General features: G+C 39.1%; 1 protein-coding gene across 6 annotated transcripts in view; it reads left to right on the top strand.

Moving 5' to 3' along the window:
• Positions 1-24998, top strand: part of FHOD3 (formin homology 2 domain containing 3) — a 379860-nt gene that overhangs the window by 219352 nt on the left and 135510 nt on the right. For all 6 annotated transcript variants that reach the window (XM_040087661.2, XM_040087652.2, XM_058422724.1 and 3 more), the window contains exon 6: positions 6883-6977. In XM_040087661.2, coding sequence (XP_039943595.1) covers positions 6883-6977 — 95 coding nt within the window. The remainder of the gene's footprint in view (positions 1-6882; positions 6978-24998) is intronic.

The following is a 24998-nucleotide window of genomic DNA, read 5'->3' as shown; positions in this document are numbered from 1 at the left end:
CCCTCATACTTTTCTTTGCCCCAGGTACAATGACACACAACACAGAGTCCAACAATCAAAAATAACTTGTGTTTTTTGCTGAGACTCAGTCCTGATTGCATTTTCTTCCAGACCCGCTTCTGGCTCTACCATGTTTCCCAGTCCAAAAGCTGAGTTCATTCTCAAAGCTTAGGATTTCGGCATGTAAAGCAGATGCTGGAATTCCAAACTGATGTGCTGTATGTAATTGATAATGAATGATAAAAGACAGCTTGCACCTGCAGGACCTTTCTTTGTGCAGAGTAAATAGGTGTCTGAGGAGCTCAAGAAAGGGAGCTGCAGAAATTATCTTTTTCATTCTGCAAAGGTTGGTTTGTGTTTCCCTCTTTGTACCTTCAAAGTCAGGATTAGTATTGTTTACACAGACAGAAGGCTTATGTTCATGATGATTAATGGAGAGGAAAAGGCCTTGAAATCCATCACATCTAGCACATTGCCAGACTGAATTACTCAATCAGCTCCCAAATAGAAGGGCTAAGGTATCCCTTCTTAACTTAGGAGGCTCACTAAATTTCCCTCGCTTAATCATAAATTGAAGTTACTTTTTTTTTTTTTTTTTTTCCTTGACTGTATATTAATCTTCAGTTTAAATTCAGTTTAATTTCAATGTTATGAAAGGGGCTGAATATATGATTGGGAGAGTAAAAACAGAGCCAAACTTCTGAGGTGCACAATAAAAGGACAAAAGGCCTGTCATGAGCACTAGCTGAAATACAGGAAATTTGATTTAAACTTTAAAATGGAATAAAAAATTCCTATGAGGGTGTCTGAGCACTGGCACAGGTTGCCGAGAGAGGCTGAGCAGCTACCTGGAGCTATATTCAACACCCAAATTTACAGTCATGCACAATCTGTTCTGGTTTAAATCTGTCCTGGTTAGAGCAACAAGCTGGGCTAGGAAGCCTCTAGCATGACAAATCCAGGATAAAAAACTTAAAACACATTTAAAGATAAGAGGAGACACCTAATCCCAAAACAGATCCTAATTTCTGCCCTGAAATCAAACCACTTCTCATTGGCTGCAGCATCAGTACTCAGTGCGAGAGTCTGTAGGTGGGAGATGGGGTAAGTCCATTGGAGATAAGTCTTCAGTATTTGCATGGACACTGTCCAGCTCTGTTTGATGCTTTTGCAGAACAGATCACCTTCAGAAGAAAATCTGGCAACTTCATCATCGTGTCCTGCTCCCTCAGAATTTTAAGTTCTGAGGGCCAATGAGGAAGTCTTCTTGGAAAATGCTTTAAAACTCAAAATAATCTCAATTCTTAAGAAAAATATGTAACTTTATATATATACTGGATGAAGATTATTCAGTGTTAACAGACTGTATTAACTCGATTAAGAAGCAGCTGCCTTAATTCAGCCCTGTATCTGCATATATGTCATCTTAACTACAGGCTACCACACATCTGTTTTTCCAAATGCATTATGCTTCATGAATTACTGAAGATGAATAAGCATCTTTTAAAGCCATCTAGTCAACCTTTAATTTTCTTATTTTCTTTCAGCTTTTTTCTCTTCTCCCCTCTTCTTCCTTCCTTAGGTCTTCATTTTGTCTTGTTTCTTTCTTTCTTTCTTTTTTTTCTATTCTTCCATGCTTTTAGTCAGCTTGCAAAATAGCAGTCCAATTCTCAGCTATATTTGTTCACTTATTAATAAGGTATTTTAATTGCATATTTCTTCTTCATGAGGAAATGTTTTTACCTATTGCTAAATAAGCTGTACCCTGTTTATTTTACATTGCTGTCTTACTAATCTTGTAAAACACACTAGAACAACTAGAACATAATGCATTTAAAGCTTGAGTGCTGCAACATAAAATAATGATTAAAGCAATTATGACTAATCATGCAAATCTTTTATAATGCATATATGTAAGCCAGGTTTTAGTTAATAGTAAAAGGCTTTCAGTAGTTTAATTACTGGCAGAGTCAAGTGAGAGTCCATTCTTTCTTGCACTCAAGTAAATTTTTTTAAAATAGCACAAGAGAAATACTGGGAGAGGAGCTGCTTTGGCTCTGGTGGGGACTGTGCACCACTACACGTGTTTCATGGTGTGTATAAAGGATCAGATTTTGATGAAACATGCCAGCTGATTAAAGGTGCTGTATCCACTTTGACTTTGCTGTGTCTTGTTTTAAAGATAAAAGCACCAGAGGAAACAGAGAGAGGAGAAAATTCCTCTGTAGAATGTTTTTGTGGTGGTGGGCTTGTGGTGTCTCTATGTATTTTCTGTAAAGTAGACGGAGGGAAAAATGAAGATTAAATTTTATCTGGAAACACATTGTCTCTGCAAAAGATTTGAACTTTGAATAATACTTTAGGTCTGAAAGTAGCTTGCAGAAGTTCCCAAAGTGCATAAGACTAAAAGTTAAAGTAATGTTGACCGTTGTAAGACCTTCTGAAGTATAATAGCAACTTAATGCATTGACATCTGTTCAGAACTGTTTTTGCAGCTTTGATTCATAGCATTAGTTCTGCAATGTGATTTTTCTGAGATAGTTCAGTTCTTGTTTGATAGAAGTTCAGCCTGTGGTTAATATGTGAGTTGTGAAAATTTATTCGTTAGCATGTTTCATCTGTGTGTTACAGTAGAATGAACAAAGGAACAGAGGGCAAAAATTGCAAAATTAAGAAAAGAGTTGGGATTTAAAAAAAAAAAACTTTGATAAGAAACAAAATATTCATGCATTTGTGGACAGGAAGAAGATTGGTTTTAGCTTCAGTGAAAAATCTGCTATTTCTTTACTATTGTTAAAGCTATAATGTAATGTCATGTAGAAGCTAAAACCAACCCATACAAATAGTAACAGAGGAAAAAACCAAAACCAACCCCCAAACATACAAATTTTAGCTGGTACTAGCCCTGTGGACTGTCCGTCATGAGGTTTGCTGCACCCCTTCTTGGTGTCCAGGATAGCATACCCAAATTAACAATCACTTTTCAAATGGAATGAATGCAATCACGCAGACTCTTGATTATTTATTGACGATGATAAGATTTTAGCTAGCAATGAAAAGATGAATTTTAGCAGCTGGTTCTTCCCCATTAGTTTTATCACTGTTCAGTCTGTTGTGCACATCTGCCTGTAGTTGTATGCAGCATGTGATGTGCACCACAGCTGCTGGGTATGAACTGCCTGATGAACTTGGGTCAGAAGCTTCCTTGGGAGCTGAAACCTGAAGTGACAAGGTCTGCTTCACGCTGTACATTTGCTTATTCTTATGGAAACAAATGCAATCACACAATGCATCTCTGACATAATTCTTGACATGATGAGTAGGGGTTTGACTCATTGGAAAGTTAAGAAAATCAATTTTCTGCTCATTCAGTGATATTGTTTTCTCTAAGTCAGTCTTGTGGTAAAATGGAAACAGAGCAGACTAGAGAAGCAGGTGCGTGTGTGGGCAAGGAACAGCTTTGAAACTTTTTCCAGTCTGTGTGGGAAAAACAGACTTTAACTTAAAGTGATGTTCATTGTGATGATGTTGTGTGCTAGAGCTTTTCCTCTTTGGTCCTGTTAATTTTATATCCCAGGACAGTATCGGTGCCAATACTGGCAGGTTTTTAGAGGCTTTCTTAAACCCCTTATTTCACAGAAATCTCTGAGTTTTCTGGTTGGTCTGTCCTTTCTAGCCTAAGCCTTTCCTAAAAAATCCAGCAATTTTCCACTTGAAAATAGCTATGAGTAAAGTCACACACTACTTTCACATAAGATTAAGGGTTTGACAAGGGTAGTGGGAACAAAGAAATTCCAAATTAGGTCTGCTTTGTATTTAAACTCCCCTCTCCCAGCCCCTCATTGCACAATAGCAAACTTTCCTAATACAAGTAGGTTGTTGATATACTTCCAAAAAGAATTCCAGTTAGCTGAGGGATGGGATTAAATGGATTAAATAGCCTCCTTGCTTTTTGGTAAAGAGGGGAAAAAAAAAAAAAAAAAAAAAAAAAAAAAAAAAAAAAAAAAAAAGAAGAAAAAAAAAAAGTTTGGTTAAAGGCACATACAAATGTGAATTTAAATGATTTTGGACTAGATTGGCCTTCTGAACTGCCTTGCAGATGAGGCTGCCCTCCCTTGGCTGGGCCCTGGGTGTTGGTGGTAGATGTGTGGGCATGCTGAGAGCATGGAACTTACACTTCAGCCACAGCCATTTCAGCAGAGCACGGTCATGAGTTGGGAGGTGAGATAGCAGTTGGGTAGAAAAGCTTCAGAGAATGTGAAATGTCCTCTGTCGGTCTCCATTTAGTGCCAAACTGCTGTGTCTTACTCAGCCAGACCCGAGGCCTGGGAGGGCCCAAGGGCCTCCAGTCACCAGCTTGCTCCTACACTGGTGTTTTTGGTGGTGTCTTCCATTTTGGCTGTGTGGTGTGGTTATGGTAAGGGAAATACCTTTTCTTCCTCAGCACTGACACTTGATGGGGTATGAAAACCATCATTCTCCTTCTTTTAGGTCTTCTTGTGGCCTTCTTTTCCTGAGAATTTATGTGGCATCAGCTTTGTACGAAGTACAGATTCTCCTTATCTTATACTACCTCTTAATGAAAACATATTTCTCCTCAACCATACCCGTCTTGTCTCATGTTTCTGACCCCTGAAGACAGGAAATAGCAGTATGAAGGTCCACACCGAGAGCTTCATGTGTGGCAGATAACTACTGGAGATGTGACTTGGATGTGGACACATAACTGTTTTCATCTTGGTCATTTCATGTTGTTAGTCATGTTGATTGTAATTCTTTACCCTGTGAAACTTACTGGCTGCTAGTTCAAACAGCAATTGGCTTGTTTTGTTGGTTTTTTTTTCCTTGTGTTTTCAAGAATCCCTAAAACGTTTTTTGGCTTCTTTCTAAGGTCTACTAATATGCTGTAACATAATTGTTGTTATGAAGAGTCACATCTGAGAGGCTGAAAACAAATGCATGCCAGATCTCACTTAGGCATCCTGTCTAATTAGTCTTAAATATAAGCAGTGGAGTAGTTTTGTATTGTGTACATGTTTTTTAAAGCAAACTTTTGCTGGTTTTGATTTCTATATTAATTTGGAAAACATGCTCCAAGAGTAAAATTTGTTTCACATTTGTTTCAAATTCAAAGTAAAGCCCTTCACCCCCAACCAAAGAATTTGCAAGGGGAAAAAAATGGATTTGTTGACCTTATCATGACTGCATCTCATCCTGATCCAGTGCCAAATCTTTTTAGCATTGAAAGGAAGTTAAAACAAGAATTAAGAACTTTCTCTGATTACTGCTGGGATAGTAGCATTTCCTTTACCTGCAATGAAATGCTTCAAAGCAGCCATTTATTCTGGCAGTGTAATTTATATCTCTTTTTACTAGCTGACTTACATCTTTTAATTTACCGTAACATTTGGGCCTGTGTCCCTCTCACCTGATTTTGTTCACCTGAGAGACATGTCTTCAGAGGGTGGTGACTGATTGCTTCCTGGAGAGGAGGAGCAGAGAGTGCCTGACATACCCCAGTGGCAATGCCTGCCTAAGAGACGTGTTGTCTCTGTGCCAGAGCTCTCTTGCTTGCTTTTTCTCAGTCTTCATTGCTTGTGTGGCTTTCATTGAGCGTGGCTTTCCTTCTAGCTTCGTGTGACAGATTAGATAAAAAATATAAGTATGGAAAAATAGTACCTCAGGTTTTTAACTGTAAATTGAGCAACTAGACCGAAGTAAAAAGGAGGAGATGGTATAAAAATGACTGTTAGCTATTTGGCTATAGGGGTGCCTAAGTGCTTGCCTAGCATTCGTGTCTTTGAAAATCTGCCTTCAAAGTAAATGACACTGCACTGTGCACAACCTGTGCAGAAGCTAGTAAACATTCAAAATGTGTTTAGAAGATTAATAGTGTCATAATTTTCCTCACCCTGTGGGTGTTGTGGTTGTTTTTTCTTTTTTCCCCCATAAAGCCCCATACTAGGGGCTCATCAGGCTGTGCATTAAATAATTGAGTTGTTATGCCAACAGGCTGTGCTGAAAGTTGTTACATCAGTGATTTCTTTTTCATCCCACAGTGCTTTGATCTCCTACTATAAAGCAGAAGATTTAGCAGTGGAAACTTTTGAAGATGATAGATGAATTGTACTAATTCACTTTTCATAATCCTTACAAAAAATGTCTGTCCTTATCAGTCAGAAAAGATTTAATAGCTCTTGTCTCTTGAAAGTCTCATATTATCAGGATTGCAAACTATGGCATCACTGTTATGAAATATTTTACTAGTGTATTTTGTAATGTTGTTGTAAAAGCTTTAGGATAAATTAATAAAGATGCTTCTTTGTTATAACCATGCTTTGGGTTTTTATATCTTCTCATTAAAATGTAAAATTTATTTTCAAGAGAGCACTGTGCACTAGTGAATAGTTGATGTCCTTATTGATGTTAATTGCCCAGCTTTAATTTCATATCACTGGAATTCACTGAAACTGTCAATCCAAATATACTAATTCCAAGCATTATATATGTGCTGAAACAAATGGTGGACGTCTTGGTTCAGGATACAGAAAGCACTGTAGCTGAAGGAACCATTGTGACAGTAAGCAGTGTGTAGAGTACTGTTTGCAGATTTTGGGAGCATAAAATATGACCTTTTCTAGGAAGGAACAACTCTTTGGGCTTGTCTCTGGATGAAATTCACACTTATATTTTCAGAATAAGTCAGTAAAGTTAGTGCAGTTGCCCAGGATTTCATGCAGCACAATCTTGCCCAGTGTATCTTTCATTAGTTGAGCTCCCCACATCTCTGGTAAACCCTGCTTAGAGCAAATTGTCAGCAATGCTTAGAATTATAAAAAGTGTTCACCAGCTCTGATTATTTCTCTCTTTTCTTTGCAATAGCTTTGGGACAGATAATGCTTTATGTTGATGGCATGAATGGAGTGATTAATCATAATGAAACCATCCAGTGGCTGTACACACTTATTGGCTCAAAGGTAAGGCTCAAAAATTTCTCATTTTATATGGCTTTGGTGTTCTTCTAATACATTTTATTTGTTTTATGTTTTTAGGGTGTAAATAGACTGTGTGTTAGGCTCTAAACTATTCCATAATATTCTGCATGGAAAACAGGTCACACTGAGCTATTACTTCTTTCCTACTGTTTTTATACTCTTTTGTCATCACATACTCTTCTCCTAAAAGCAGAAATGCCCTCATTACTATCTGTGCTGCCATGGAGAAAATGTTCTGGTTCTGTATTTGCCGTTCCCTAGGCATTCTTTGGAACGGCTCTACCCCCGTTCTGCACTGTTCAGCTGTGCTGAGCACTGGGGGAGGACACTTCAGAATGATCACCTTCCCAAACCAAGTTCGCTTGGAAGCTGCCTGCAACAAGCATCTAGACCAAATCCTGACAGCTTCACTTTATGAAGGTCATTGTCCAAATACTTCTGAAACACCGACAGGTTTGGGACTTTGCCCACCTCTCCAGTAGGCCTCTTCCAGTATTTGTCCATCCTCTCAGCAAAGAAATGCTTCCTAATGTCAAGCCTTCTTTTGCCTGGAGGGTGCTAGAAAGCAAAGTCTGGTACCTGCCTACAGGGTATTTTCTGTTGGTCCCTACATATTGAGACAAAAGCTGAAAGCTGGAATATGTGCAGCTTAGGTAGGTCTTCTCCAGTGGAATAGTGAGCTTTATATAGTGCACAGTCCACCTTTAAGGCCATCTTTGCTGGAGTTTGAAAAGCAAGCAGAGCACAGATTCTATTGACATGCCATCCTGAGGGGCCATAGGATGGGTAAACCCACAAGTACACCCTTCTCCAGCCTGTTAGCTTGCTTAATAAGCTTTAGGAAGCTTATTAAGGCCTGCCAGGGGCTGCTGCTGCTCTTACCGTGCATTGATAGATAGGTATGACACAACAGCTGGAATAAAGCTGTTGTTTACAACTCAAAAGTTGCTGTAATTGGTGGAGCTGAACCCATAGTTATAGTTACTAAGAAATTTCCAGGCTTGTTTGAGTTACAGATAGTTGCTGTTGGGTACTGTAGTGACATAGAGAGGCTGCTGCTCCCCCCTTCTCCTCTGATAGCTCTTATAACACAAGGAGAAAGAGCTCAATGTCCCAGGGGTCCCTTTTTAACTAGAATTCTTTCTACAATGTGCAAACTTCACTGCTGCAGTGGATTGTCAGGTCAAAGAACAGATGCTGCAGTATTGAAGGAACTGATTTATCTTGAGCTGACATGACTATATTGGTAGATAAGTAAAAGTAAGTTAATTATGGTTATCAAATGTCAGGCTTCATGATGGGGAAAAGATAAGGAGAAACTTTTCCCCAGTGTAAAATGTTCCACTCTTGTCTAGGCATTACTCTGAGCCATTTGTCCTTCTGAAACAGAGGATGTTGCCACAGTTGGAAAGGCAGCGTAAGATGAGAGAGAAACGGTTTGCTTCATATATATCCTCATTTTCTATGGAACAGATAAAAGAGCAGAAAAGGAACAAAAATATTGCCATGTCCGTGACTATTTTAATTCTCTAAAGCACATAATGGGAGTGGAATGAGAGAGAAACATGACTGTATTGCTGCCTTGCAGATTAAATTCTTTCTAGATTTTCTTGCTCTGAGTACTTCAGCTCTTGGGTCCTTAAGCTCCTTTCTCCCTCCCCCATTGCCAGCCTGAATGATTATCTCCATGTCCTGGCTCAGTGCCTGCAGCTGAGGAATGCAGGCAATGTGCTTTGAATAGTTTGGTTTCAGGTAGCATCAAAGTTGCTTTTTCATTATTCTTTGACTGCCTTGGAGGAGATCTAAGTCCCTGTCTGTGTGCCAGAAGTTAACCGAAGGTATGGCAGTGTGGTGGGACAGCTGCTTTATTCACTTAAAGGTGGTTTTGACTTTCTGTGAAAAATGAAGCTCTGGAATTCGCAATGCACCTACAGTCTGATTTTCAGCCCTGCTATGCTGGTGCCTTTTCCACAGCAAGGATGATGAAAAATACATTAACATTGCTGAGCAAAAAAGGAATAGTGAAACTGCCAATTAAGTCTTGGGACAAATCCCTCTAATAGGATGCAGGAGGAATATAGGTATTCAGCTGCCACAGCTGTGACACATGGTTTCTTATGTTCTCACAAGCTCTGACTGGGTTTAATATACTTTGCAGTGGAGGTTGTTGAATCTGTTCCACAGATATTTTTTATTGTTTTTATCAAAGTCCGTAGTGGTTTTGCCCCTTCACTGTTGCTTTCTCTGCTTTGTTTGCAAGGGGCTGCTGGCTCAGTCACCTTTGCTCTCTTTGAGCAGTGGCTTGTTGCATCAGATGGCTCCAGCAGAGCACCTCAGGGGCTGGCACGCTCAGCACTGCAACAGCTATGATTTTGGTACCCAGCTCCAAGATCACTTTATGCACCCAACAATACTTCTGTATAGGGATGGGAGAAAGGCGTGGGAAATAAAAATTTAAATTTGGGTGGAAGAAGGGCTATAAGCAATTTACTGAAAGCCTCCCCAGATTGTTGCCATTGTATTCCTCACTATTGCTAATTTGGCTGCAGTTTTACCCCTCTGAGCATCAATGAATGCTTATGTTGATGGATTATCAGAAGTTGTTGATAGTTTTAGTGCTGTTATCGAAGTTTGCTCTGAATAAAGTTATTAGGGAGGCAGTTAGAATTCCAGTTATGTGACTGCACTGGCACTCTTGTCATTGTACCAATTCAGAGGCACCAGCTGTGTCAGGGTGAAGAACTGAAAAGCAGGAAGAAACTTAGTTGACTTGTTTGCTATGGCACAGAATCCTTCTGTTGCAGATTGGTATTATGTAGGCACTAGATTGGAAGTGTGATGGTAGCAGTACCATTCTTTAGTGATAGTATGTGGAGATAAGAGCATTATTGGCGCATCCCAGACTCTTAGGGCCACTGCTGGTCCTTCACAAGATGGACCAACCATAAGTGACCACACCAGTGTGTGGCAGGGGGCTTTCACAGGCTGCTTGCAGACTGCTTTCCAATCATCAGTGCCTGATACACCCCTGGCACAATACTTTGGCAGCATAGTCCCAATGTAAATGTACATTACTACTATTTCATCATTAGTTATGTAGGCAGCAATTCATCAGTGGTTCCATTTGATAAAGCATTCAAGTATGTACTCAATTATGGGTGTATGGTTACATGCTGTTGGCTTCCAGATAACTTTAATACATAACTGAGGTAAGCAGTGAGCTGCTGCAGGCATGCAGAAGAGAGCCAAGGCTCTAACCATCTTATATAAGCTACGAATTATATAAATAGGAAATATTGGTGTCGACCAGGTTTTCTTTTAGCATTTGGTGCTAGCATGGGACATTTGTGCAAGAGAGTTTGGTTCTTAGAAGACAAAACTAGAAGTCAATTGAATATTAGTTAACAATGCTTTCAGAATTGCTCCTTAATTTTTATATTTATTTTTTTCTTGAAACTAACCTGTCAAGGATGATGCCTTAACTGGCCACGTGCTGTGGCACTTGTGTTTCCACTTCACAGTGCCTGGGAGATGATATTTCACCATTTTCTTGGTGTTTCTTCCATCTATGCATTACTACTCCTGCAGTTGGAATTTAGGTTTTGTGTTGAATTGCAAATATATTTAGGCTGGTTGTAAATGGACTTGAGGCATTTGTTTATGCTGGCAGCTGGCCCCTGGAGCTCTTTTGATGGATCACTGGCAGGTAGATGGTGATGGCTCTTGGAAAATTTCTCCTGCCCAAAAGAAGGAACATCAGGTTAAAGACATGTATGTATTAAGCCTTCTTAAGTCTGTAGAATGTATTTCTCATCTGTAGGCATGTATGAGATTTTATATATATATATATAAAACCCCTACATATGAAATATATATATATATATATATATATATACATATAAAAACTTTAAAATGTGTTGATAATTCCTATGACCTAGTAAGAGAAAGTGTATGGTAGTTACAGTGTTATTAGTGCTTTAAGTTCTCCAGGACTAGCTATTGACTGTTTACAAAAAATACATTTCTGGACCAAACATCTTAGAAGAAACATAGGAGTTTATATCTAGAGAAGTAAACGTTTCTTTGCGTCACAAATCCAAAAGCTTTTGCCAATCTATTTCAAAGCCACTTCTAAGGCATGAAGTGGTCCAAAATCTGAGTTAAGTTTCACCTTTTTTTCCCCCCTGTTTCTGACTGCTCCTGATAATGATTATTTTTTCCCATTTGATGATCCAGGCTGTTCTAATTTCCCCCAGGGGAGCTAAAGCCCCTTTTTGGCATTGTTTTCAGTGGAAAATAATCCATTTTCAAAGTGGTGCTGGGTAACCTCAGAAGACAGGGTGGAATGCTGGGCCCAGGCTGATACAACGAGGTTGATTAAAGATTCCTATCTCACATCTTGTTTTAATATTTTTTTCCCTACTTTGCTTCTGTCTGAGTCCTAGATTGCAAAGTTAACTACAAACTTTAACTATCAAGTTGTTCCCCGTGCCTTGTATGAATTTTTTGCTTTGTTAGGTATTGAAGAAATTGCTTTCTGAATGTTTAAAAAGGTAATTCTGTCAGAAAGAAGCAAAAAAAACCCTCAAAACTATTACAAAGCGAATGGAAAAACAAAACCCAATACATTCAGATAGAACAACGTAATTTTGTGGGTAATTTTGTTGATTGCAAAAGGAAAGCCATAGAATCATAAAACCATAGAATGGGTTTGCATTGGGAGTGTTTGTAAAGATCATTTAGTTCCAGGTTCCCCCTGGCACACACAGGGACACCTTCCACTAGTCCAGGTTTCTCAGGCTCCCATCAACCTGGTTTCAAACATGTCCATTAGGGGCTGCTTTTTCTGCATGGTGACAGGGGTGGGTTAAAGCATGAATGTGGTTGGTAATCGTTTCATGAGAATTTTGAGAGAAGTCATATTCTTATTCACAAAAATATATTTTTTTTTTTTCCAAATGAATCATTTAAGGTATGTGGAGGTAAATACTCAGTCGAAAAGCTTGACTAAATTAGTCTTCGTTTCACAAGTGCTGTGCCTGTGCTACACTGAAGACAAAAGCAAAGTTGAGAATACTGTAACTTGATCTTTTCCTCAAGAAATTTCTCACCCAATCTTATGCAACTGGATTTTAAAGTAGTTTGTAGTAATTGAGAAGGTTACAATTCTAAGGAGCTTAACAGATATGAATACAGCCAAAAACCCAAAAAACCCAAAGCATGTTGAATTAAATCACTGCCAAGCTGGATGGTATATCATATTGTTGAGACTCTTGGAAATACTAAGTATTTGGATCTCATTCAATTTTCTGACCATATATTTTGAAAAATAATTGTGTGTGTAGATGGTCTATTCATGTGCCCAATTTTTGTGAGCAGGATATTGTGGTGTAGAACTGTTCTATGTTTTATTCTCAACATGTTTGGAAGGTGATCTAGGAACTCTGGCTAGCTAAAAGGATTAAGAATCCCGGAAAAATCACACAGCTTGGGGACCTGCTGTGATCAATTCTATGTGTTTTCTTCCCAATCTGCTGCCCTGATGGTTAATAAACCTTCCTGCAGCTTCTGACAAATGAGATGCCCCATACAAGTTAAGCGCATGCTATTTAGATTGCATCATTGCTCTCTTACCTCCAGGCACAGCTCTGACAAGGTTCTAGTTTTGTTCTGTTTTCAGGCCTAGACTGGGTAGAAATGTTAGCTGGGTATCAGTCTTACAGGCTTTCTGGCTCCTTTGCTTCCTGGAAGGGTTCAGAGCAGGACTGAGATCACCCCTCAAAGCCTAAAGTTATTGCAGTCTCACCTGGGCTGCCCTGCACTTGAGATCTTGGGCTGTGTTGAACAGGTACAACTGCTTTGAGTTCATTCATCTCAGCTTAGCAGCTGTCTCTTACAGTTAATCTACTGTGCTTTTGGCCATTGAACTATTGTTATGAATATGGCTATGGGAAGAGAGAAACCTGTCTTTATAGGAACTTTCCTCTTTCCTACCTCTCAAGGTCTTGAGCCTATGCTCACCCAGGCCACCAGAGAGCTTTCTTCTTCTTTCACTCAGAAACTGGATCGGCACTGTTGCATGAACTGAGTTTATTTTGAATTGTGTTTAACTAGTGCTTTGGAGATAAGGATCAGGATGTTGCAATAAACTTGGAATAGGATACACTAGCCAGCACAGACTGTGTTAAGCAGTTGCTTTGGTCTCTCCAACTCAGCAGACTGCTGTGGGTGCTGCCATGCTTTACCAAACATTTGTAGGTAGATTTCAAAGTCCTTCCATCAGACATAAAAATTGTTGATTCCTACAGCACTAACTATTCCTGTAGGCCTGTCTCTTGAATTCACTTATGAGTATTTTGAAGGGATGAGTGCACATTATTTTCTGTGTTAAAAATGAACTCTTGTAGATTAAGGAGATACTAGAAAACACACAGTTCCCTCACAAGACAACGGAGATCTGATTTCAACTCATTAGAAGCGGGGAATGAGAAAATGTAATGATTAACTGCCAACAGTGTGGCAAATGCTCAGACCCAACTTTTCACTCAGTCTCATCTGTTCAAAACTGTTTAAGAAAGTGTCAGGTTAGAGATGAGTGAAATATGTCCAACTGTTCCCAGAAAATACCGTGTATCTATGCAGATGTACAAATTTCTTGTTGTGAAGGAAGGGCAAGAAGAGAGAAAAAAACAAGAGTTATACTAGAATTAGGTGGGGGTAAAAACTGAAAAACAACCTTAAAGTCAGTGCTAGCTTTTAGAATTGCCTTGATCTCCCTCACTACAGTAGTTCAGTAGTTCACAAGTCTGTTACCATTCACATTTGTGAGCAAAGTGCTGTGCTTCGACGCCCTAGCTATTCATATCTAGATTAATTGGATAATAGAGTAATTAATTAATATAGGTAATTAATATCTATTCAGTTAATATCTATGTCTGCTGTTAGCTCCTAGTGTTTTCTAACAAGCATTATGTCCAGCATTGCTGTGAAAGGAGAAGGTGCAGTTGGCAACTTTGTCTGTATTGAGGAGTGAGACGAGAGAAAATGGAACTTTACTTTTTCCAGGGTGCTTGAAAGCCACCAGAGGGAAATATTTGACAATAAAATCAATTGCCTGACAAAAAAAAAAAAAAAAAAAAAAAAAAAAAAAAAAAAAAAAAAAAATTGTCAGGTACAACAGAATGAAGAAATAAAAGAGTTGCTCTAAAGATAAAAAGACACTAGTTATAATTCAGGATTATGGTATAGTATACATATGCGATTTTTATGCATATCTAAATGCAGCAATCAACTTGGCCCGTATAAAGCACATTGTGGTCATTATGCCAAACCTTTGGGGACAGCTGTATTATCATTTTCCGAGGCAGAAATACCAATAGTGCTAACTCAGGGGTTTAATAAGCCACATTTTCAGGAATGTTTTAAAATTAAAATAAGCAGTTGTGTCTGCACCTTTTCTGGGAACACTGTTTCATGAACTCAGGTGCATAGTGCTTCAGTTTCCAGGGCTGCCCATTTTCTGGTCTTGTTGCTCTTAGTTGTCATGGTAATGTATCTTTTCGAGAGTGGCTGTGGTGCTTGGCAAGAAGGCATGTAGGCTGATAAAAAGTTTAGCTGGAGGAGCAGGGAAACTTCTTCTGGTGCACAGTCATTGAAATGTCACCAAATTCAAATTTGTTATCTCAGAACTTTAGTGAAGGTCAAGTGATAGTTTTCTTCATCTGCTTAATACTTAAAATAAGCATTTGCAAAACATCCTGTAATACTGGCAAAACCCCTCTGTGCTCAGTCACCCTTTCTTCCCTTCACTGACAGGACCACGTCAGTGGCGTGTGTGGTACAGGAGATAGATCTCTATGAAACATAAGAAAATGCCCTGAGATTGGCTCAGTTTGTTACAGCACAGTTCTAACAGCACCAAGGCTGTGGGTTCCATCCTTGAACGGGCCATTCATTTAAGAGATGGACTTCATGATCCTGGTGGGTCTCTTCCAATTCAGACTATTCAGTGGTTCTGTGAAAATGCACCATAGTGAATGGATATGTTTCAGCAAAGTACCAGTACCTCATCTGAACCATGTGGTGAGAGCAGTATAAGAAACAAACCTGGCATCCAGTTCTTCTGAGACTTAGTTAAGAATCTTGATTTTCAGGCAGAGCTTTTAGTTATTCTGCCAGTAGAAAGCAGCATATGGGGGTGGAGGGTTGCACTGGTGATGCTGAGAAGACTTCTGCACTCCTGTAGGAAAAAGGAGGTGGCCAACCTTTTGTATTCTTGAGTAGGCGCTAACATTCTGGGATTTTATGACTGTAAAAGCAAGGGCATTATGGTTAATTTTTAATTATTCCATCAGATTTGAAGAATGCAGATATTTCGCCCTTATTTTAAAAGAGCTTTGGGTTCAGTTTACATGAGTATCTCAATACACTATGATATTTATTCTGTGACAAATAGAGTTCAATTAATTCATAGGATGTGGGTAGGATGTTTTTGTTAATCATTTAATTTCTCAAACTGTTTGTAGTAAACTTTGTCACTTCATTACCAAGTTACTCCTTCCCCTCACCTCTATTTTGATGATTATTGAATTGTTATTAAAGATTTTTGAGAACCGTGCAATTGGTGTGGATCCTTTCTCTGGGATTTAAAAAAAATGCAAGGAGAGTTTGCATGGAAGTAGCAGAAATTCCACATACACTCTCTTCAGATGTTTGTCTGTGCAAGGATCTCTTACTCCCCTGAAAGTATGACTTGAATCTTCTGTGTACTCTGCAGCCACTGCTATGAGGCATATAGGACCCATCTTTTCCTGCACAATTGTGCTGCCTAATCTCTCTGTTATTTTCCTGAATGTCTTCTTTTTGAGGACATTATATATATATTTCATTGCCTTTTTTATTCCTCTTAAAGTCATCCTAATTTTCCTCTTAAACTAGTATCTGTCCTCATTCCCATATATATATATAGTGCAGTAGTGGAATTCTCCCTGCAGGAAAGAAAGTGGTATCCAACATTTTCTGCAGCGTCATGTAAACCAGATCCGAGACAGTTCAGCCAACACAGCAGTTAATATACCAGTGTTTTGCTTGTAGCTTAGCCTGGAAGAATGGCCCAGATAGGGGGAGAGTTTTTATATTGGGAGACCCAGGCTGAATCCAGCTTCCAGGCACATTCTTGAACCAGTTTTCAAATCCCTTTTTGCCTTGGTCCATCTGCAAAATTGATATTTGGATTTTAGAGCCCCGGAGGAAGAACATAAGGCAGTAGAAGGACAGATTATATGTGAGGACAGATACGTAGGTGAAAGTTGAACTTGATACTAATTGTTACCATATCTGTTCTTTTGGCATCACTCAAAAATGTTTGCCATTCTTTTGTTTAGATATAGTTGTTCTTTAAAGCAACAGCTACTAGCTGAGTGTACTTGGATAACTGAAAAAATACACTGTATCAAAAATGGAAATTACCAAAACACATATGATGGTTCTGTATTCAGCATGTAGGGCACCCCAAGGAACCTCTGAGTTGCCATCAGGTCCCTCACCAGGTTAGTGCCCTGCGTCATGGTTACCTCACAGATTTTATGTTGGTGTCCTCAGGAAGGAAGAGGTCTGGTAAGAGGTGGACCTCAATTACTTTCCATAAGATTAAGATCAAAAGGAAGGTACTTTGATAGGTTTTCTTCCTTCCTTTTTTTCTTTTCTTCCTTTTTTTCTTGTTCCCTCTCCTCTCCACAGTTGTCTATGAGTAGTTTATACCATATGAAGACTTTTCAGAATAACTTCCAGCATACCAGCAGGTTTTCTAGCTGGCTCCCATGATACACTGAAATGAACTTCATCTGGGCATGCTGTGTACTCTCTTTCCATATTCTGACCCTCTTTGATCACAGCAATTGAACAAGCAGTTCAGATGCATCCTGGTTTGCCCCCCTCTATCTCTCTACTATTTTTCCTTTTTGAAGACCACGTTAATAAAGAACAAGAATGTGATGTTCAATATAAAAAATACTGTTAATACCCTGACCAGCATGGAATTTTTGTAGATTGGCCCCTTTTATTTTTGAATTTCCTCTACTTATTAGAAGACACACAACTGTAGTAAATGTATGCTTTGTCTTTTTCATTTCCAGCAGTGTGTAGCTCCTTTCTTCTTTAGCTCAGCAATAAAATTAAAGCAACCTCTCAGAAGCCATTTTTCTCCGCTGCACTTTAAGTGTCAGTGTGGTTATCTAGGCATATTATTGTTATGATTTTGGAGGGAAATGTAACACTTCTCTAACTTATAGTTTGAATGCTTCTGCTTCTTCAATTAGGCTTTGCATGACACAGGCTTTCTTGTAGAAAAGAAAGAGTAAAGTGGGACAAGAGACTCCCATAGCTATTAATGCATGGAGTTGCCTCAAAACTGTTAATCCCTGGAGACAGTGTTTTAGTTCACTGTGTTTTCCTGGGGATATGAAATATGTTAAAAGTATATTAAATATGTAATACATATTACATATATTAAATGTAGGAAATAGTTTTACCATATTTATTAAACAGAGAAGATAGAATTCTACTTCCTAATTTTTGCTCCTCTGTGTCATTGCCACTGGTTTGCAGTGCTTTCTGTTGAGGTAATTTTTTTCTTTTTCACTTTCTCATCTGCAGTCTAGCTGCCACAAATGCACACTTCCCATGTTTGATGTTTCTTAGGCCACTCTTTAGGCACACAGCAGTTGTAGAACCTTTTGCATTAAGGATTGTGCATGGGTATGGGGGGGAAGACATGATAAACCACCTGAAAGTAGGTTTGCTTCCAGATCTGCACTGCTCAGATGGATGTCTGTAAGAGCAGTGGAGCAATAGAGAGATTTGAGGCAAACTTCCTTAGATGTTTCATGATATGTTTCAACTTTCGTCACTGGCCTGCAAAATTTTCCTTTCTTGTTTCCTTGACATCCCCTTCTGATGAAGGGATGCAATGTGAATGTCCAAGTTCAGCTGCTGGCAGTGGAAGATCATTCATGGCAGAGCATCAGACAAAGAATTTCAATTTTCTTCACAGAAATTGAAGGCTGTGTTAAAGACACATTGCCACTTACTAGGGTGGCTTTTGTAAGGAACAGCAAGGGCTCCGAGGGTGTCCCAAGGCATTGAGCCATGGGACAGGATCTGAAAACTGAGCACAAGATTTTCCTGATGTCATCATATGATGTAGTACTGCAGTTACTCATCTTGGAAGTTGTTTTGTTTTATTTCCCTCCTGCTCAGAAGGGTGGGTTAGGATTATTCATCATCTTTGGCTAAACTGACATGAAGCTATGTGGAACAGATGGACCAGACTTACTTCTCCTATAGGTCTGAATAGTTCAGTCTCAGTCTGCACCATTTATGATACTGTGGCTGTTATAGCACAGATAGCATCTTGCCTCTTGTGTTATCAGTTAGTTACAGGGGAAAAAAAAAAAAAAAGCATAAACCAGCATCCTTCTCATTACTACCCTTTTCAAAGGGTTATCTTCCAAAGACTTTGCAGTAGGTTGCCTTTCATCATAGAAGTAAATTGCAGTCTTAGAGGGGGAAAAGGGAAACATTTCACTCACTGGACCCCCAAGAAGTTGTAGTCTTTCCCTTTTCTTTGAAACCATGCTTTTGATTTGTGTTTCTGATTTAATTGTAAGTCCTTCTTGGTCAATAAAAAAAGTTAGTTTAAATGAACTGTATCTTTAAAACCAAAGGGAAAGCAAAATTTTGAAAATTTTAGACTAGATGTTGATGCCTTCTGTCTCCATCTGAGGTTCCAGCTTTCCTGCATGGACACATGATAACTCATTTTCTCTGACTGCTCTGGAGAAGCAACATCCTCAGTGGTGGCCACCGTGTGCTTGACAAGAGACCTGACAGGACACATCCTGTGCAGCCAAGATATGGAAAACACTGCAACTGTTCTCATGTAGAAGGAAAGAAAGCATCAGTGAGGGGAATGAAAAAAAGCGACTTGTCTTTTCTGCCCTAGAAAAGCCATCCTACAGCACCACCTAGCAGTCGCAGATGGTTATGAATAAACAGTGTGAGGACAGGACTGGGGCAAAATGCTGCTGGGAGACTGTTGAGCAGGACTATGTGCTTTAAAACACCTCTTCCATCTAATACCTAGCACAGGTCATTGATATGAACTAAGTTGTGCTGTCCTTCCTTCAGGCAGCTAGTATCCTTTAGTTTTGGGTAGCTGTAGCTTCATACAACTAATTAATCTCTCTGCATATCTAATTAAATGCATCTTCAGTTTGGGGGTATTTTTTGTAATCTGGATTTTTTCCTCTTTAATTCCATGTATTTCTAACACACCTAGATTAATCAGAATGATGGCATTACTTATGATGGAATTTTATGTTTTTGTCTGCAATCAGTCTGAGGTGCTGGGGAGGAATTACCCAGCTGCCTGCTGAGGAATACTGCCACAGCACAGATTCTGAAGAGGCCAGCAAGCACATCCTCATCCCACTCCTATGGCTGGGAGAAATGTATTCTAAAATAGTGAAGCTGAAGCTGCTAAATGTCTCTGGTTTTAAAAGTTGTTTTATATGTTTGTTTTTCTAGGAGGCTCCAGAACACTGAGCTTTCATTTGAGCTGCAAATGTGAAGTATTTATTTGTGATTCTGTAGCAACCTATTGCCTCTGCTTTGTTATTTGGCTGATTTTGTTCATCTCCATGCCTCACACAGCCTTTTAGCCTTCATCTTCCCATCCTAAACAGGCAGAAGTGAAAGGCTCTAGCAATACCCACTTGTGGGAAGGTGTCTAAGAGATCAAAGCAAAAAGCCAGGGCTGCAATTAAAGACATGATTTCAGAGCATGAGTTGTAGATGGTCATGCTGAGCTACAGCAGCACTGATTCTCCTATGAATTGTGCTATGGATATATGGGTTAAAAAATAAAAGACTTGGTAATTAGGGAGGAGGAATAGGACTTGCAGAGATTTTTAGTTTGGCATTATGCATTTACACTGATCTGCTGTACTACTCAGAAGCAGTACAGAGAGATCTCTGGCAGCTGGACTGAAATCCAGTCCTTTCCAAGTTCTGAAATCTTATTTTCCTGGTTAAAGCAGGTGACTGTCTATCAAGACTTTTCATGGGTTCTGTAGTGTTGGCAAAACTGTAGTTGTTATTAGGAAGAGGAATAGTATTCAAGAATTGTATGACTAAATCCTTATGTGGAAACCTAAAATAATTCTTTCAAATATTGCGAGACATTTTTCTCATAAAAAAGGAAATGTGCTCATATAGTAACTTGTGGGGGGGAAGTTGAAACACCACCAGAAAAACCCAAATTTTTTTCTGGTGTTTCATGGTTACTGTGGCAGTATCTTTCATGCCATTCACGTGGTTGCTCCATATGAGAGCCTACCGTGAAAAACTTTCTAAAAGCAAGCAAAATTACTCCAAAAGTATGAGTTCAGTGTGATTTTAGTACTCAATAAAGTCACCTCCTCAAAACTTGTACTCCACTCCGTTGAAAGGGTTAAATCTCAATTACATTTGCTTTTGGCTAAATATATAGGAACTATTCCCATCAGGCATTACACAGCTACCGCAGTGCATTTCAGTTGAGCTTTCTTGGATACAAAGGATCATGTTCTGGAGCAGTTTATTTTACTGCTTTTGTGAACTGCTGCCCCTCATTAGGGTATCACTGTATTTACTGATTTTGTCTGCTGTTACTCTTGACTTCAGAAGAAAGTGGAAGTAATCTGTTGTGGTTAGTTCAGGAAAAAGAAAGGGTTGGGATTTTTTTTTGTTGAGTTCCCCCCACCCCCCCGCCTCACCCTCTGTCTCCTCTCTATCTCTCTTTCTGTCTGTACTGCTCCCAAAGAACTGAAACAACAGCTCAAAATTGATCTATGATGCAAGTCAAATCACTGCTGATTATGATCTTATGCTTCTGTGGGTTCAGCTCTTTGAATGACCCTGGCAATTACTTGGCTAAAAACTATTCAAGTCCCAGATGCTGAATAATGCTTATATACTGTATCTGAAATGTTTCATTCTGATGAAACAAAATTGACATATGTGTGAAATAATGCCAAAAATAAAGACACATATCACTATGAAGTGGCTTGGTCAATTGTGCTTAGTCTTTTAGGTCCAGAACAGTTCACTAAGGGTCAGATGAAGAGAAACAAGGACTCTGGAATCTAATCCCTTGTCATGGTCACTGCTGCTGCAAACCTACCTATAGTTTGGTAGCTGCAGCCTCCTAGGAATATACAGGCACATACTTATTTCAGTAATCTTATTACATTGCTGTTTGGTGTTTTTAGGCTTGCGGTCACATCTCAGGTGATTTCAGAGGGTGCTTTGTTGCACTTCTGAGGCTCTTTTAACCTCACTTGGGAGATAGGAATCTAGTCCAGTCTTGTCTTTGAGCTGCATATCCAGATTTCCAGAAAAGTAGGCTGCAGGGAGACTGCACATGCAGATGGGTTAGTTCAGAAGCCCTTCTGGACCTGTCAGTTTGGAACCTGAGTTTCCAAGCCTTGAATACTTTTCATAGCCATGTTCCAGTTTGGCTGTATATGTTTCTATCCCTTTCTGTCTGCTGTCAAACAAGACCCAAAGTGAGCATTGCTGTGGTGCTGCTGAGGACCTGAGACAAAACCTGTGAGTCATTGGAGGTTCCTCAGCAAACGACTCAGTATTGTCTAAAGTGCTTGAGAAAATGTAATTCATTTAATCATTACAGATTCTTACTGTAATCTCAGACCACACCTGGTGTCCAGAGAACTACTTGGATCCCATTGCATAAGAGGTCTTGTCTTTACATGATATGTGAACTGAGAGCTACATTTTGGGCATATGTATGGGCATTTGAATCTTAACATATGTGGAACTGCTTTGTTATACTGAAATTAGGTAATCTCTGTGATCTGGTGAATGTAAGTGTTATGGATTTTTTTTGTCCTTTTCAGTATTTGCATGTTTGGGGGCTGATATGGATGTGTGAGGGAGAGGCAGAAAATAAGTTGCAAATGCCATGCTTTGAAAAATAAAGGATAGGTTAAAAGATATATTTAAGAATCACCATTTTTTTAAATTCATGTGTTTTGTATCTGTAAATTTTAAATTAGACACCATCCTGGACAACTAAGTGTAGGTGGCTTTGCAGAGAGTTGGACAAGATGACCTCCAGAGAGTTCCCTTCCAAATTCAACCCTTAGCTGAATCACTCAAACTTCCTCCTCCTTTTTCTGCTGTAGTGGTACCCACTTATGTTTGCTGTGTACTTTGAGGAAAACTATAAAAGCCAGATCTTTTTTATGAGTTGTAACAAAGGAATTCGCTTTTAGTCGAACTACGGTTGAGATCTGGACATGGAGGTTAGTGAAGCTGAAGTAAACTTCATCTAATCTGCAGACATTTGGAACACAAGCGAACGCGAGTGATCAGAGTTAAGCCTGTAATGAGAAGACTTTGCCACATCACCAGAACTGCTGTATGGAAAAAATTCCATTTCTCTTATCCAGGCAGGTCTCAGAGGAGTCTTTTTCCAGGTCTTTCACCTTTCTGTGATTCAAAACCAACTGTACATATTTTGTTTATATGTTTGTTTGATTTGCTGTAAAATTGGGGGTGGATGTGATGAGTTTGGTTGATAAAGTCAGAGGAAGGAGGTAGCTTGAGATAGAGGAATTACATTGTCTCTTTGAACACTGAGCTTTGTAACTCTTAAAAAATAATTGTCACTGTAATATGAGAGCACTGTTGAGAGAAGCCTACAATAATATCATATATTCTTGCAGTTGTCCAGTTGTATGCAGAAGTTGCATACTTCCCAGCATTTATGAAGATCAAAACTGAGAAGATCTCCATCCCTGTCTTCTGTCAAAGGAGGGAGTTAGAATAATGTGACACTGCTAGGCCTGTGTAATTAAGCAGTGCCTTAGCTGAAATGCAGTGACTTGCGTCCACATAAATCAGGTTTCTAAATGGCTCCATGAAATATTCTGCCACTCACTTCAGAAACCCACCACATGGGCAGTTGGAAACGTGCCTGGTCTGTTACATTTTTGTTGTCATCATGAAGTTCTTTGGATTTACAAAAAAAGCATCTGGACTAGACTGGTGAGGAGAACTAGATTTGGGGATAGCAACCTGTTCCAGATTTGGGACAGACAAACAGATGATTGCTGGAGGAATATGACCACTTCTGTTATGTTCACATGTCCCCTAGAAAGTATCTTTATTTATTAACTTTATTTGGCCAGTAGTCCAAAGGTAAATAAGTGTGTCTGGTTTTGCAGTCAAGCCTCTGCTTCTGAATTACTTTTTGTGCCTGATAATGTTTGAAAGTTTGAGAACAGAGAAAAATCTTCAGTCTATACATGCAGTGAAATAATACTACTTTTATCATTATAGTAATAAGTGGAAATATATATATGTCTCCTTTCTCTAGTTTTACTTTATTACATATTCTTTTAAGAAGAGTTTGTGGTATGTTTGTCCCATGGTTTGATGTGTGATACTTGTTCTGTCAACAGTTTCATCATTTCAGTATTCAAATCACTAGCATTTTGCTTTTTAGGATGCTTAAAAAGAATAACCTATTAACAATGAATTGCTTAAGAAAGATGTTGCAATAGGTAATATTTGTAAATTGGAGTCTTTTTTGCCATACTATATTCAACCATTACCACATACTTCATTTATATGTTGTTAGGATTTTGTGGTTTTGCCGTTGAAATGTTGTCTATAAGATTGCACAGTGTCAGGAAAGGACTGCTAACCATGTCATTAAAGTTACATCTGTTTTCAGGTGAAGTTATTTAAACACAGGCATAGCTTGGGTATTTAATATGAGTACGTTTTAATGAAACTGTTGAAAGAACAAAATTCACATGCAGAAGACCACTGAATAATAATATAGAAGTTTTCCACTGTACTTGCAAACTCAAATAGTTTTTTTCCCCCTAGGGTCCTTGAACTCAGCCTTGATATTATTTAAACAGGACATTGCCAAGGCCACTAACTCTAGCAAGTTGTTTCGTAAGCAGTAGAACTAATGAAGCAATTTGTTATCTTTGTTTTCCTTCTTCCTTGATTTTTCCTTGTCATCCCACATGCTCTTGGCTCAGTCCTGATGTGTGTCCTGTGCCTGTTGTCTTTTGTGCAAATGGCAGCCTGCAACACGGCTGGTGGAAGACTGAGGACTAATTTTCTAGCTGTGTCCCTTTCAAACTGAATGGAAACTTCCTTTTCTCTTAAGCAATTGCCAGCTTGGGGTCTTTTGTAATGCCTTTTTCAACTTGACTAGGAACATAGCTCCATTACTGTCAAGTATGACAGCGCAGTGGGCAGATGGATCCCATAGCTACAGAAAAGAGTCCAGAAGTAGGCAGTGGGAGGGACAGCACAGCTGCCTAAGGAAACAAGGGCGAAGATGCTGTGCTCCTCACGTCTGTCACGTGCTTCAGTGGGTTTAATTTTTTGAAGAGGCTCCAAGAGAAGGTACTCTAAGGTTTTGTTATTTCTCTGTTTTCCTCTGGCTTTGACCATCATTCATTCATTTTATTGGTGATGGTTTTCACAATCAGGGACAGGGTGACCTCTGAGCTTCCCTTGAGCCACTCTGTGCCTTGGCCAGGAGGAAAATAACGTCCTAAAGACATTAAAGTTTTGATATGCTGCTTTCTCCACAGTTCCCATATTAAACATACTGTAGGTCTGTGAGGCACCCTGCTGCTGTCATGAGGAAATTGCCGGACACCAGCTATATAAATCAGAGATCTGGCTATGACTGGGAGTGGGTCTTGGAAAAAAGTAGTTTGTTGTGGAAAAATTATGTGGAATTAGTGAACTTCCTTCTACATAATTTCTAATCACTCAAGAAAATGATACAGTAGTAATTTGATCTTAAATCTAAGGACTTCATTTGGAATTTAAAATGTTTCTGTAAACATATGTTAGTCAAATATTTACTTGGAGGCTTAAAAAAAGAAATGACACAATGTTACTACT

This window comes from Hirundo rustica, chromosome 1 (assembly GCF_015227805.2).
Source record: "Hirundo rustica isolate bHirRus1 chromosome 1, bHirRus1.pri.v3, whole genome shotgun sequence".
NCBI classification, from domain to species: domain Eukaryota; kingdom Metazoa; phylum Chordata; class Aves; order Passeriformes; family Hirundinidae; genus Hirundo; species Hirundo rustica.
This window is presented reverse-complemented; position numbering and strand designations above follow the sequence as displayed.